We start from the raw sequence: 15,499 nt of genomic DNA, 5'->3' as shown, positions 1-15,499 counted from the left end.
CTCCATCTCTGTCTTACACACACACGCGCGCGCCAGTATCTCATTATTTTTCTTGTTCATGTCAGACAGATTCAGACTGTCTGGTATAAATTATGTGATACTTAAAGACCAGTGGTTCCGAGTGAGTGGGTGTGAGAGAGAGAGGGCTCGGTCCTGATCCGGATCCGGTCCAGTCATCGGTGGTTCCGGTCCAGGACTTGGCGGCGCCCGGTCCTGCTGAGGGAAATGCTAGGCTAGTTATAAACTCAAATCACGAACCGTTATCTTTCCGTGTTTTTAACGCAGTAGTTGATGTTTTCCGTCGTCACGGCGGTGCATTTTATTCGTTCCTGCACAAAACGTAAGTAAGGAAACTTGTGTTGGATCGGACTGACCCTCCCGCTGCCCGGACCCGCCGCTGCCACCAATCTGTGCTAAGCTAGCTGTTAGCCGTTAGCCTTTAGCCTCAGCCAAAATGGCGGACAACGAGGATGACAGCGGTTTGTCCAGAACAATAACAGCCGCCGCCGGAGCGGAACCGAGTCTCGCTGCCTCCGGGCCGCCGGCGACCCCGGAGCCCCGGCCGCCGGCACACAGCAGCCAGACGGCCGAGAAAACGGCGGCGGCGCCCGCGACTTCGCTTCAGGAGTTCCTGCAGCCCTGTCCGGGGAAAGCAGAGCCGGAGTGCCGGCTGCCGGAGGCCGAGGAGCAGAGCATCCTGATCGGCGCAGAGTTCACCGGCCTCGGCCCCGAGCTGGTCAACAGCGACCTGGCCAACACAACCATCATCTACGTGCAGCCAGACGGCAGCCTGGTGCAGGGCTCCGGGCTGACGGCGGAGGAGCAGCAGGCTCTGCTGGAGCAGCTCACCAAGCAGCAGATCGTCCAGGTGTCCGACTCCGAGGCGGCGCAGCTTCTCCAGCACAACCAGGTGCTCAAAACCATCCCGGGAACCCAGCTGGTCCCCAACGCGGCCCTGGCACCCAACCAGCTGCAGCAGGTCATCGACCAGGTCACCAAGTCCCACCAGCAGCAGCAGGTTCCCCCGCAGACCCCCGCAGCCCGGCCGACCGAGCAGCAAGTCCTAACCGTGGAGGCCGGAGGTTTGTTCACCGAGGTGTCGGCCAGCCCCACCGCCCAGAACAACGCCTCCCAGCAGCTGAAGAACGTCGCCAAGCAGGTCGCCATGCAGGCCGGCACCGCGGTTCGAGTGGTGCCCAAGAAGGTGTGTGTGTGTGTGTGTGTGTGTGTGTGTGTGTGTGTGTGTGTGTGTGTGTGTGTGTGTGTGTGTGTGTGTGTGTGTGTGTGTGTGTGTGTCGGGGTGGAGGCACAGATCACCTCCTGGCAGGTAGAAACACTCCACCTCAGCTCAGAGATAGATAGATAGATAGATAGATAGATAGATAGATAGATAGATCTATCACACACAGTTGTGTGTGCTGGCTGGGGCTGGGCAGCACATGGATGTTATATTGATATTGTGATGTGAGACTAGATATGGTCTGGGATGTTGTACATGTTACCATGGTGATATGGCATCACAGCTGTGTTTTCCTGGTGATTGAGGCTGCTTTACAGTAAAGGGACGTAGCTGTTCCCCTACCACTTAATATTGATCAGGACTGATCAGAAATCCCTTGGTCACAGTAGCCACATCAGGGTTTTCAGTCATGTTTGATTTGTTTCATGTTGACCAGAGATGCTTGGCATTACATCTCCTTAAGACAGAGTAAGAGAAACATGTGGTAAAGGATGTCTTGTGGTAACCATGGTGACCACAGTTTGTTCACAGAAACTGAGGAAAAATAAGGAGTTCACATTTATTTTCCTATTGTGGTATTAGTGATCGTATGGGTACCAGTAACAAACTGATCATTACCGGTTATTGATATCAGCTGTGCAATTCCATGTCCGTGCACCTCTGGTGTTGACACTGAAAACAGTCCGTCATCATTGAGGGGACGGAGCTTTCTTTTAAGTTAGAAACCACTCACACCATTTTGTTCTTTGAGCAGAGGAAGATCCACATGTAGAAAAGTTTAAGGAATGGTTTTGAAATTGTGTTGTTGATTTTATTCCTGTCTTTAGGTTCTCAGAGGAAGAAGACAATTTAGTGGAATTTTCATTTAGGTCCCAGAATGAAAACAGACCTACCAGTTCAGTTCAGATTTGTTTAGTTTTGGCTGCTTTACTGTATACATATGTGTGTATATGTGTGTGTGTGTGTGTGTGTGTGTATGTGTGTGTGTGTGTGTGTGTGTGTGTGTGTGTGTGTGTGTGTGTGTATATATATATATATGTGTGTGTGTGTGTGTGTGTGTGTGTGTGTGTATATGTGTGTGTGTTTGTGTGTGTGTGTGTGTGTGTGTGTATTTATTTATTTATTTTTTATTTATTTATTTTTTTTTACTAATGTGGTTTCAAAACAAGTACACACTCAAAACTCATAATCATACAGAATGAAATACCCATAATGCATCTGTCCCACACCTCTCCAAAGTTCCAAACTAGAAGTCAGAGGAGGAAACTGGAAGCATCAGACTTGATGATGTTTTCCACTAAACTCAGTCAGATTCTTCATCCATCTTTATTTTTATTTGACATCGTCGTAGCGACTTTCCTCCATCTTTTCCCTGACCCTCTAAAAATAAAGAGTTAACGGTCTGATCCCTCTCAAACACTGTTTCCCATCACCAGGCAGAGCCAATCAGGATCCAACTGCAGGTCCCTCCCAAACAGGAAGTGAAGGCCGGTGCCACCATCACGCTCCCTCAGCAAAAGAGTCTGGCTCTCAGTCAGCCGCAGGTCAAGGTGTCAACCAACGGCGGCGTGAGCCCGCAGATCATCCACATCCAGCCAATGGTAGGCCAGCAGGGTCAGCAGTTCTTCCTGCAGCAGAATCCCGGGGACCCACCCATCCAGCTGCTGCTGCAGAGCCCCGCCCCTGTGGTTGGCTCCCTGCTCCCATTGGTCCACAAGTTAACGGGCCAGCCGACAGCTGCCAATGCCGCTTCCGGTCCGGCGCAGAAACCCACCAACGCCCCCGTCCGCCTGCAGACTCCTGCCGTCATCAAGGCCCCGCCCACTTCGGCCTCTAAAACTGTCACCATCCCCCTCGTCAAGGCCCCGGCTAATGGCACAGCAACTGTCGCCGTTAAATGTCCCGTTAAATCTCCCGCCGTTATTGCAGCACCTCTGGTCCCGAACACGACCGCCGTGAGCCGGGCGAGCGGCGCGCCGCCAGAGAGGGAAAGAGTGAAGGAGAAAGAGAAGAAAAGCAAAACGAGAGAAAAGAAGGCAGTGAAGGTTCAGACGAGGTCGGGTCGCGTGTCACGACCGCCAAAGTACAAAGCCAAGGACTACAAGTTCATCAAGAACGAGGACCTGGCCGAGAGCCACCAGTCCGACTCGGACGACTACTCCGAGATGAGCGTGGAGGAGGAGGAGGGCGAGGAGGGCAAGAAGGAGGCCGCCGCCGCCTCGTCCTCCTCTGCCGTCACCTACAGCCACAAGTCCAGAGCGTTCCGCTGCCAGACCTGCGACAAGGCCTACATCGGCCACGGCGGCCTGAACAGACACTACAAACTGAACCCCTCCCACGGCGAGCCCGACCCCGCCGGGGGGGCCGAGCCAAAACAGGAGGAGAAAAACAGCAAACCTGCAGCTGCCGCTCCGCAGAAGGTAACACTTTACACCACTGACCCATGACCTTTGATCTCTTAGCTCTGACCCCTGACCTTTACTCTGCTGTGTGTGTCCAGGTGGAGGCAGGTCCTGCGGCAGCAGTGGGACTCCGGGGCCTCCATACCCGGGGGCCGGGTCGGCCCCGGGGCCGGGGGAGAGGCAGGGGCCGGGGCAGGGGCAGGGGCCGGGCAGTGGGTCCTCCTCCTAAGGTGAATGTGGCCTAATGTGGATTATTTAAACACGGAGGTGGTGTTTGGTGGCTATACGTTTTAATCTCTGTAATCTCAGCAAAAAGTTCATATGCAGATGATATTATTAACCTGATAATTACTGTCATTTAATAGCATAACCTCAGTCAGAGAGGGCTGTATTTTTATAATTGTTGTTGTTGTTATTGCTGCCCTGTATTATTACTTTAATCTAACAGATTGTAATCTCAGGTGGCAGTGGGTGTGGTCAGCAGACGGGGACGCCGGGGCCGACCTCCGAAGCTGGGAGGCGCTGCAGCATCAGGACAGCAGGCTGAGAGGAGGAGGGAGAGGCTCCAGGAGGTACTGTGTGTGTGTGTGTGTGTGTGTGTGTGTGTGTGTGTGTGTGTGTGTGTGCGCGCGTGTGCGTGTGTGTGTGTGTGCATGTGTATGCGCTACCATGACAACTGTTTCCTGCCTGCAGCTGGTGCAGCAGTGTGAGGATGAGGAGCTGATGGATGTCGTTCTTCCTCGTCTCGCCAAAGCGCTCTCTCTCTGGGAGCTGCTACAGGCCAAGGTACACACACACACACACACACACACACACACACACACACACACACACACACTCACACACACTCACTAACAGCTGATGCCGTTGCAGGTGGAGGGCCGGCCGGCGAGGACTCATTTCCCGGACATGTACCGTGAGTTTGAGTCCCTGCAGGCGCAGGTGAGGCGCTCGGCTCAGGATTACATCAGCACGCCGCAGGGCGTCGGCACGGCGCTGGAGGTCCGAAACATCGAGGTGAGTTCACCCCGTCCCGCCCTGCCCCACTGGATGGGACGGTCCACACAGTGAACAGTGTGACTGCAGAGCTCATAGTGTGTGTGTGTGTGTGTGTGTGTGTGTGTGTGTGTGTGTGTGTGTGTGTGTGTGTGTGTGTGTGTGTGTGTGTGTGTGCAGGTGGCCAGGTCTCTTGGGATCTTTGATGAGGTGAACAAGCTGAAAGTTCTGCCTGGAGCCTCTGGAAGCTCCGCCTCCAAGAATGTTCGCTACATGGAGGTAAATAACAAATACCAGTTAGCCGCTCACTACAGATCAGTATTGATCAGCCGGTCACTACAGATCAGTATTGATCAGCCGGTCACTACAGATCAGTATTGATCAGCCGGTCACTACAGATCAGTATTGATCAGCCGGTCGGTACAGATCAGTATTGATCAGCCGGTCGGTACAGATCAGTATTGATCAGCCGGTCACTACAGATCAGTATTGATCAGCCGGTCGGTACAGATCAGTATTGATCAGCCGGTCACTACAGATCAGTATTGATCAGCCGGTCACTACAGATCAGTATTGATCAGCCGCTCACTACAGATCAGTATTGATCAGCCGGTCGGTACAGATCAGTATTGATCAGCCGGTCGGTACAGATCAGCATGAGACTGAACTCAGGTATTGATCCTCTGAATGTAAACAGGAAGTTTGTTTTCCAGAATTCCAAGATGCTGCCGCCGTCCAAGAGATTCAAGATGGAGAACAGCGTCCCCGTTCACCAGAATGGCCTGGAGACGCCCACAGGTACACATGCTACTACTGGTAATACTGCCAATACTACCACTAATATTGCTCATACTAATACTGTTACTGCTTCTGCTAATATTACTAATACCACTATTACTACTGCTGCTACTACTTCTACTACTGACACACATACTACTGAGTACTGCAGTGTTATGTCAGTACACTGAAGTGTGTTACTTCATGTTTTTATTCTCTTCTCCAGTTGGGAGTCCCGTGACCTCGGTGACCCCCGTGACCCCCGTGACCTCTGTGACACCCGTGACCTCGTCGCTGAGGTCCTGTTCAGTTTCTGTCTCTCCTCTGGACGTCCCAACAGGATCCAGACTCCCGACCACCACCACGTCCACCTGCAGGTAACTCCTCCCCCTGATCAACTGACTCCTCCCCATCTTCCTGTTGATCGATTCTGATCGAGATCATGGAAACTATCCCCCCCCTTACAGCTCCTCTAACTCCGCCCCCATCAAGACGGCCTCCCCCGTGGGCCCGCCGACCATCACGGCTGTGGAGGAGAGCCAGGAGGCGTCAGGCACTGAGGGCGAGGCGGCGGAGGCGGGGCAGACGGGCGCCACAGAGGACCAGGCGCTGAGCAGCAGTGACATCACAGCCCAGATGAAGGAGCTGGAGAAGGCGCTGGGTTCGGAGGCGGTAGCCGAGACACCCGCCCGGACGTCGGCGGGCTGTCCGGCCCAGCAGGGCGAGGCGGGCGAGGCGGCCCAGGCGGCGAGCGGCGAGGCCAGAGAGCTGCAGGAGGGCCAGGAGATCTACATCCAGACCGAAGGTCTGACGGTGCAGCTGGCCGAGCCCGGCTCCGACGGCATCGTCATCGTCAACGGGCCCGACGGGACCACCATGCACATCCGGACCCCGGAGGGCGTCCCCCTGGAGGCCGTGCACGCCCTCCTGGGCATCGAGGCGTCAGAGAGTCGGGCGCAGCCCTGAGCCGGCGGCACGTTTATGTACATACACAGAATCTATAATTTATATTCACATCAGTAATGGACTGAGCAGATGAAGTGTTTTTAAACGAGGCCACGGCAGCTCCAGTGTTTCTGTTCAGTGTGACAATGCGCCGGCACGTTGCCATGGCAACAACACAACGAGGGGATCAGTATCACGTTATAATGACATCTCTCCTCGCTGACAGATGATCTGCCTCTAAAACAGTCTGGGTCAAACATATGATGTCAGATGAGTTTGCGCCGTAATAAAGAGAAAAGAGGCAGAACCTGAAACCTGAAACTGTTCCCAACCTTGTTCTGTGGTGGCAGCGGGACGCCGCCCGCAGCCTCGGTCCCGTGGCTTTCAGTCCCTTTCTCCTGTCTGAGATCAGCAACAGGGGGAAGAGCTCTGCCTCCTGTGGCGTCTCCGACACCGGGCACTGAGAAGGGAGTGGCCTCTGCGGCGGGACGCTCGTCGTCTCAGACGGGACAGGGAGGAGACGTGAATGTAAAAAACTGTCAGTCTTAGTTGTTTCTCCATCGCCTGAACGAGTCGACTGAGCCTCAGTTTGGTTTTTAATTTTGATTTGGTTCATTTTATTGACCCTCTGAGGGCAGGATGACAGGGTCACGTGGAGGAAACGAGCTCCTTCATGCTGTTGATGATCTGGTGGATTTTAAGGGTTCCTCAGTATTCTGTACATTTGTAAAGTTCTTTTTCAGTGTTTTCATATTTGATAGAATAGCCCTTCATTTAAGAGACAAAGTGCTTAGTTGGTTGTGATATGTTTATATGTAGATAAATATGAAAAGAAAGTACAAAAAAGTTGCACTATTTTATTACTTTTTATAAAAACTCCTGGCGTAACATTTTCCAGACGTGAGCTGAGGTTTGTACGGGACCTGAGAGAAGGAAGTCGTGTTTTATTCATTTTGTTCAAACATTTCAGCAGCAGCTCCTGTTCCTCCAATAAAACCACCTGAAAACTCTGTGACCGTGTCGTCTGTCCCTCTCGCCGTCCTACAGCGGCCGGTGGCCCGTCTCCAGCAGCAGCGCCTCCAGGCGGAGGCGGGCCTGGGGGGGGGTGTAGGGCTGGTGCAGCCAGCAGGACAGGTACACCATGCAGAGGTCAGAGGTCGCTGTGTGAGCCAGCTCCTGCAGGACGGCCCGCTTCAGCTTCAGCTCCCGGCCGTACGCCTCCAGCAGCTGCCGGGACGCTTCCTCTGAGGAGACAAGAGGCGGGGGGGGGGGGGGGTTATGTCGTCATGGTAACACAGCGGGGATGGGGGTCAGCAGGGATCTGACCCTGGCCTGTGCAAAACAGCTTAACGGTCTCTTATTAGACATGAATTTTATTCATTTCATTAAAGAAGGTTCAAAACTGAAAAAGGCAAGACATTATAAATGAGATCTCTTCAGAGCCGAGCTTTAAAAACCGGCTGTGCACCGAGAAAACGCCAGGAATGAACCCTGAGATCCTGAGAGCTGCACATTTCTCTGTTTTAGAATCAAAGTGTCGTGATGTCAGGGGCCAAAAGGGCCTTTAGACGGGGCCCCGGGTCCTCTGGAGGCCGGCTGTGGGTTAGGATTAGGATTAGGATTTCAGCTCCTCTGAAATCAGACCTTCACTGCAGGGATTTGATGTGGAGAAAAAAAATTTTCGTTTTTGTCACTGACTGGAAGGAATAAATTTCTTGAAAATATTTAGTTTCTTCCCGAAGGATTGAGTCAGATGTTTTTGAAGTTACTATTTCAATCATGAGGAGCTTTCATAAATTCTTATGATTTTGAAGTTGAAGTCTTAAAATAGAACTAAATTTTTCTCTTTTTAAATCTGAGTTTCTGTGTTGATTTTTGAAGTTGATGGTGTTTCTGTTTGAATAATGTGTCATGTGGCCCAAATAATTAGTGCATTGGGAGAATTTAATAAGTTACAGGTAAAAAAAAAAAAAAAAAAAGTCTACTAAAAGGCTTTTGTTTTATGTACAATATCAGTGTTGCCTTTAATTAAATTTGGAGCAACCACCATCACTGTCATATGAAGATCAATAATTTGATGATCAGATTTTATTTTCTGATATTTGGGAGAAGAGCAACTGAGGAAAAACTCCAGAAGGTTTGCAGTTTGGACGCTTCAGGACTTTGAGCTTATGAGTGAAACTGCTGAGGAACGTGGATCCATATAATTATTGATAATATCTGATCACTTTTCTCCGTATTAACTATCAGCGTTGGTCCGTCTGAATCTGTTTTGAGGGTTAGGGTTAGGGTTAGTGGAAGGATCCCTAACGGACGTTCATGTTCCACGTGTTTCCTGAACAGTTTACAGCGGAGAGTTTTCCTCTTTCGACCAATAAGACGCTCCGCCGGTTTGGTACCGGACAAACTTCCTGCAGGACAGAAATGTGGCGCTCCACCGGCTGGCCGTTGCCGTTGGTAACAGGAGGAACTAACTCGTGTGGCGGACTCACCAAACTGAGCGGTTCTCCAGCCGTGGAACAGTGGAACCGGCCGGCCCTCGTCCCCCAGCTGGAACCTCTCCAGATCCACCAGGCCGCTCTGCCACGCCGCCAGGCGCCGCATCTTCATCACCACCGCCGCCTGGGGCCGGACACAGCATCATCATCACCACCTTCATCATCATCACCTTCATCATCATCACCACCTTCATCATCATCACCTTCATCATCATCACCACCTTCATCATCATCATCATCATCATCATCACCACCTTCATCATCATCATCATCATCATCATCATCACCACCTTCATCATCATCACCACCTTCATCATCATCACCTTCATCATCATCACCACCTTCATCATCATCACCTTCATCATCATCACCAACTTCATCATCATCATCATCACCACCTTCATCATCATCATCATCACCATCATCACCACCTTCATCATCATCACCTTCATCATCATCATCATCACCACCTTCATCATCATCATCATCACCACCACCTTCATCATCATCATCATCATCATCATCATCACCACCTTCATCATCATCACCTTCATCATCATCACCACCTTCATCATCATCATCATCATCATCACCACCTTCATCATCATCATCATCACCATCATCACCACCTTCATCATCATCACCTTCATCATCATCACCACCACCTTCATCATCACCACCACCTTCATCATCATCATCACCACCTTCATCATCATCATCATCATCATCATCACCACCACCTTCATCATCATCATCATCATCATCACCACCTTCATCATCATCACCACCACCTTCATCATCATCATCATCATCACCACCACCTTCATCATCACCACCACCTTCATCATCATCATCACCACCTTCATCATCATCATCATCATCATCATCATCATCACCACCTTCATCATCATCACCACCACCACCTTCATCATCACCACCACCTTCATCATCATCATCATCATCACCACCACCTTCATCATCATCATCATCATCATCATCACCACCACCTTCATCATCACCACCACCTTCATCATCATCACCACCTTCATCATCATCATCATCATCATCATCATCACCACCACCTTCATCATCATCATCATCATCATCACCACCACCTTCATCATCATCATCATCATCATCATCACCACCACCTTCATCATCATCATCATCATCATCATCATCACCACCACCTTCATCATCATCATCATCATCATCACCACCTTCATCATCATCACCACCACCTTCATCATCATCATCACCACCACCTTCATCATCACCACCACCTTCATCATCATCATCACCACCTTCATCATCATCATCATCATCATCATCATCATCACCACCTTCATCATCACCACCACCACCTTCATCATCACCACCACCACCTTCATCATCATCATCATCACCACCACCTTCATCATCATCATCATCATCATCACCACCTTCATCATCATCATCACCATCATCATCACCACCTTCATCATCATCATCACCACCACCACCTTCATCATCATCTTCATCATCATCATCATCACCACCACCTTCATCATCATCATCATCATCACCACCTTCATCATCATCATCATCATCACCACCACCTTCATCATCATCATCATCATCATCATCATCACGGTGAGTTTTGTGAGGACAAACAGGAAGTAAGGTTTCACCATTTTGTCCAGGACGTCCAGCAGCTCCTGGCACTCCTGCTGCAGGTCAGCGTGGGCGGAGCTGAGAGCGGGGGGCGGAGCCTCGCCATGGGACCTGAGCACAAAACAAACACACAGATCAAACCGAACCGACGCCGACCCAAACACACACACCATGTCATCACGTAGGGGGCGTGGCCTCACTGTCTGAGTCTCAGGTCGACGACACGGCCGGCGGCGGCGAAGCCGGCGTCGTTCAGTTTGTCCCAGCGCAGCATCAGGTTGTGCCAGTCGGCCGCGTTGTCTCTCACCTTCCTGGCACTTCCTGTCACAGCAGAGCACTTCCTGTTTCCTGTGGTCACACAAACACTGTCACACACACTGTCCCGCATACACACACACACACACACACACACACACACACTCACACACTCACAGCGGCAGCAGCAGTTTAAGAGACATGAATGCTCACGGGTTCGGGGTTCAGGGTTCAGGGTTCGGGGTTGGGGGTTGGGGGTTGGGGGTTAGGTGAGCACGGGCCGTGCTACAGGCACGCCACGTGTGACTGATCTGGATTGGGCCCGTGTGACGGGGCAACTTCAAACTGGTGTTGCGCAAAACCGTCATTATTTGGAGTGAGCCCTCGTCCCATCTCCAAAGTGAGGGCCTGGTTCCACATAACGGGACGTCCCAAGAAGACCGTTCCCTCACCCTGTCAGCACTTAGGTACCGGGCTCAGGTGACTATTTGTAGGTCGATTTGTTTTGCAGAAAAACAGAACAAAGGGCGTCCATGTTAGTAAAACAAAACATTTGACAATAAAAACACTAAAAACACTGACAGAGTTCTCTGCCTCTTTCTGGTGTTTTATTCTTTATTCTTATTGCTGCTGTTTGTTTTTTTTTTTTTAAATATGTCCTGATGTTTTTAAATGTGTTCTGATGTTTTTTAAATGTGTCCTGTACGGCGACCTTGAGTGCCAAGAAAGGCGCCTTTAAATAAATTTATTAGAGTTCATGTGCAAAACAAAGACGTGACTCAGACACAAACAGGTACTCATGAGCTTACTAAGACTAAACACTAAAAACAGGACTCAAGAGAAACCACTAAAAGGCTGCCAGCATAAAATCAATGTGCAAAGGGCAAATAAATAGTTTCCATAAATAAATAAATATGTGCAAACCATGCTAAGCTTTATTCAAGTGGACAATCACAGCTGGAACAAAGCTGTCTGCTACAGATCTGCAGTCAAGGTTTGCAGGACGATGAGGCCGACGGCTCTCTGCCCAGCCAGCCTCCAGCCTCACAGGGCCGCCAGGAGGCTGCCAGGAGGCTGCCAGGAGGCTGCCAGGAGGCTGCCAGGAGCCAGGAGGCTGCAGGAGGCCGCCAGGAGGCTGCAGGAGGCCGCCAGGAGGCTGCCAGGAGGCTGCCAGGAGCCAGGAGGCTGCCAGGAGGCCGCCAGGAGCCAGGAGGCCGCCAGGAGGCCGCCAGGAGGCTGCCAGGAGGCTGCCAGGAGCCAGGAGGCCGCCAGGAGCCAGGAGGCTGCCAGGAGGCTGCCAGGAGGCCGCCAGGAGGCTGCCAGGAGGCCGCCAGGAGGCTGCCAGGAGGCTGCCAGGAGGCAGGAGGCCGCCAGGAGCCAGGAGGCTGCCAGGAGGCTGCCAGGAGGCCACCAGGAGGCCGCCAGGAGGCTGCCACGCCCGCCCCTCACCATCAGGCCTGTTTGCGCTGCTGTCGGCAACACGTGCCCTGGAACCTGAACGTGGAGGAACGTTATGTTCGGCCATGAGTCCAGATTCTGCCTACGGCATTTCAATCATAGGGTGAAAGTGTGGAGAGGACGTGGGGAACGCTGCTGATTATTGATTAACATCTTCAGGTGGAGGCAGTGTGACGGTGCGGGGCAGCATCTCCCTCACCGGAAAAACGAGGCTGGTCATCACTGGAGGCGATCTCAATGCAGAGAGATATGGAGATGAGATTCTGCAGCAGCAGTCCCATATCTCCACAGTCTGGGACCGAACTCTGTCCTCTGGGATGCCGGCGCTCGCCCCCACAGAGCAGGTCCATCAGAGACGACCTCCAGAGTTTGGGGGTGCAGAGGATGGGACGGCCTGCCAGCAGTCCTGACCTTGAGGTCAGGACTGCTGGCACCCATTGAACACTGATGGGATCAGCTGGGGCTGCTGTCGGTGCCAGAGTGAGCGACAGCCTCGTGGGCTGACCGGCCACAGAGGCTGAAGGATGGGAGTGTGTGTGAGCAGCATGAGGGGGAGGGGCCAGGCTGCTGGGGCTGTCTGGTTCTTCCACAAAGCTGCTGAGGCTGCTGTTTGTTACATAGATAAACTGTTAAACTGCCAACAGGTCCTGTTTCTAAGGCTAAACGATTTTAGGAAAAGATCTAATTGCGATTTTTTTGGCAGGTATTGCGATTTCGATTTTATTCGCAATATTTCTTCAAATCAAGCTTCAGTGCAATATTCACCATGTACAGTAACAAATTTAAAACATTAAATGCTATTTACTCTAATGCAAGGATGAATACTAAAAGGTCATTTCTTCCAACATGTATTTATTGCCAAGAAACATGCATGTACATTTTTTAAAGTCCTTGACCAACGGCAGTTACTACAACTGAAGAACTAAAAGAGCCATATTTGACTGTCTTAATTAAAATAAGTCGTGCAAAAAATCCTCAACTGTGTTAAATTAACAAAAAAAAAAAAAAAAATTAAAAAGTTAAATAAAATACAAAACAATTTTTAAAAAATGTTAAATAAGTAATAATAAGAAAAACAAAAGGTTTTGAAATCCGTCTCTGGTGACCGTGTTATGGCAGCCGTTACCTCCCGGTGTCTGCGGCTGCTCTTCATACGGGGATTTGGCAAATTCTTCATGAGTGCAGCCCAAATCCTGAGCTCTGCTGCCCGTCCCACAGAGTCAAGTTCCTTACAGATGTGGCCCCATTTAAAGGGAAAACAAACAGGCTTTCCAACTCTGTGAGATTTATGGCCAAGAAGCATCGTTACAACAAAGAAATAATCTACCAAACACATTTCCTTAGTTTTTGTGTGATGTTTACATACACATACACGCACGTATGTCTCTAATTGAATCATGCAAATACAGGCAGACTCTCCCATCAGTGGAGATGAAATGCAGCCATGCAGCCGCAGAGGCAGCTGATATACAAACAGCTCAGTATGAATGATATAAATATAAATATAAAGTGTATGAATGGGCTGCACCAGATGCACACGCCAAGCCGCAGGACGCGCTGCTCAGGTGGAGCTTCCGGCGGACAGACTGACGCACAGGTGGAGGAAATGATGCATTTTGAAAGTCCAGCACACCTGCCCTGCGTTCCAAATCTCATACTTATACTTTTTACTTTTAGTATGTACTGCAGCTGCCCTTACAAAGTATGCAGTTTAGTATGAAATATGCATGCTAATTCTTTTTCCCCCTACTAAATAGTATGGTAGTATGAGTATTGGAACGCAGGGCTGCGAACATTTCTGTCCCGCCTCGTCTCGTCGTGACAAAAACACACACGTCCCGTCATGTTTACGTCATCAAAGAGCTGTTTGTAGCTCGTCATCGTTTCGTCTTCGTGATGAAAAAAAGGGTCGTTGACGTAAATATTTCGTCATCATAACCGTTGACGAAAGTAACACTGCTGGGTTAAAGTTAGTAGTTTTAGTTTTAGTTTTAGTTTTAGTTTTAGTCAGTTATTAGTTCTGAGCTGGTTACCTGCAGGCTGGACACTGCAGAGTCCAGACAGCAGCCCAGTGTAATAATCTGATGTTACTATGACAGGAGTTCCAGGTGTTCCAGGTGTTACAGGTGTTACAGGAGTTACAGGTGTTACGGGTGTTCCAGGTGTTCCAGGTGTTCCAGGTGTCACGACAGAATGAGCGTCACTCTCTGACGTTGTGTCTCCGTCATGACGCTGTTTCTTTGCGCGCGCCGAGGCGAAATGTGACAGTTTTGATTAAGAAAAAAAAAAAAGTATCCGGCTGCTGTCATGTTTGTTTTTTGTTTGTTTGTTTGTTTGTTTTCTTCTCATGTTGTGTTTTTATGGTCTGAACTCACCTTCCATCACGAAGCTGCCGCCGGAAGTCCCGCTCGGGCTCCTCTTCTTCTTCGGCTTGTTTTTCTTCTTCCGCTTCTGCTTGTTGGAGCCTCCAGGCGTCGCTCCGAGCTCCTGGCGCCCCCTGCTGCCTCGGAGTTGAACTGCACACCTGCCTCTCTTTACCTCTATTAGCAACACAGCAGAATAACAATACAAATAATAATAACAGCACAGGGAGTGTCAAAGAAAAAATAATAATGAAATCATCGCTGAAAATAATCGATAAAATTGCACAATGGAAAGAAATTAAGAGAAAAAAATAGATCATAAAATGTTTTTTTAATCAGTTAAAATTACCTGGTGATGTTTCCATGATGTTTCTAAGGAGATGGGAAGTCTTGCTGTGTTGAATAAAATAAAATGTTTTTAGGGTGAAACTGAAGAAATCTGGACTTGTAGATGATATTTGCCATTAAGACTTTTTTTTTTTATCAGGTTATCAAGGTCATGTTTTCTTTGCAGGGACCAAGATCTTCTGAGTCTCACAGATTAAAAACGAAATTTGAGGCCAAAAGTGATTTGGCTGGGAGAATAAAGTAAACGAGAAAAAGATGCCACCTGCTGTCTGCAGGGGGAACGGCAGGGAAACATAAAAGGGCTTGAGAACTGAATAAATTCACTGCATGGACAGAGTCTGACCCCGAGCCCGAGCTTGACCCCCACCCTGTCATTTATTGGTCAGCTGCTAATTTCTGAAAACAGACACCGAAGAGTCTGTATGAGGAGCAAGAGGTTCCACTCTGATCTGGTTTGTTGTTTAATTAAAACCTCTTGGACACAGGAACCGATAAGGAGTGAGAGCTCTTTGATCACCTTCAGCATCTTTGATCAGTGACGTAACAGGAAGGAGAAGCGAGTGA

General features: G+C 50.0%; 2 protein-coding genes across 2 annotated transcripts; one reads left to right on the top strand and one right to left on the bottom strand.

The window, feature by feature from the left end:
* Nucleotides 1–21: 21 nt before the first annotated feature.
* On the top strand, nucleotides 22–7,370 carry znf839 (zinc finger protein 839). The gene is made up of 10 exons (XM_030044981.1): nucleotides 22–1,204; nucleotides 2,677–3,660; nucleotides 3,741–3,872; nucleotides 4,104–4,214; nucleotides 4,336–4,428; nucleotides 4,516–4,659; nucleotides 4,819–4,917; nucleotides 5,352–5,436; nucleotides 5,642–5,792; nucleotides 5,883–7,370. Exons 1-10 carry the CDS (start codon nucleotides 455–457, stop codon nucleotides 6,379–6,381), a joined length of 3,048 nt encoding a protein of 1,015 aa, XP_029900841.1. The 5' UTR covers nucleotides 22–454; the 3' UTR covers nucleotides 6,382–7,370.
* On the bottom strand, nucleotides 7,155–14,707 carry cinp (cyclin dependent kinase 2 interacting protein). The gene is made up of 5 exons (XM_030044988.1): nucleotides 14,600–14,707; nucleotides 10,712–10,859; nucleotides 10,529–10,622; nucleotides 8,853–8,982; nucleotides 7,155–7,604 (listed from the first exon to the last, which is right to left on the bottom strand). The coding sequence occupies exons 1-5, from the start codon at nucleotides 14,604–14,606 to the stop codon at nucleotides 7,402–7,404; spliced, it is 582 nt and encodes a 193-aa protein (XP_029900848.1). The 5' UTR covers nucleotides 14,607–14,707; the 3' UTR covers nucleotides 7,155–7,401.
* Nucleotides 14,708–15,499: the final 792 nt, after the last annotated feature.

This window comes from Myripristis murdjan, chromosome 22, assembly GCF_902150065.1.
Source record: "Myripristis murdjan chromosome 22, fMyrMur1.1, whole genome shotgun sequence".
NCBI classification, from domain to species: domain Eukaryota; kingdom Metazoa; phylum Chordata; class Actinopteri; order Holocentriformes; family Holocentridae; genus Myripristis; species Myripristis murdjan.
The sequence above is the reverse complement of the archived record's forward strand: the minus strand, read 5'-3'. Positions and strand labels throughout refer to the sequence as shown.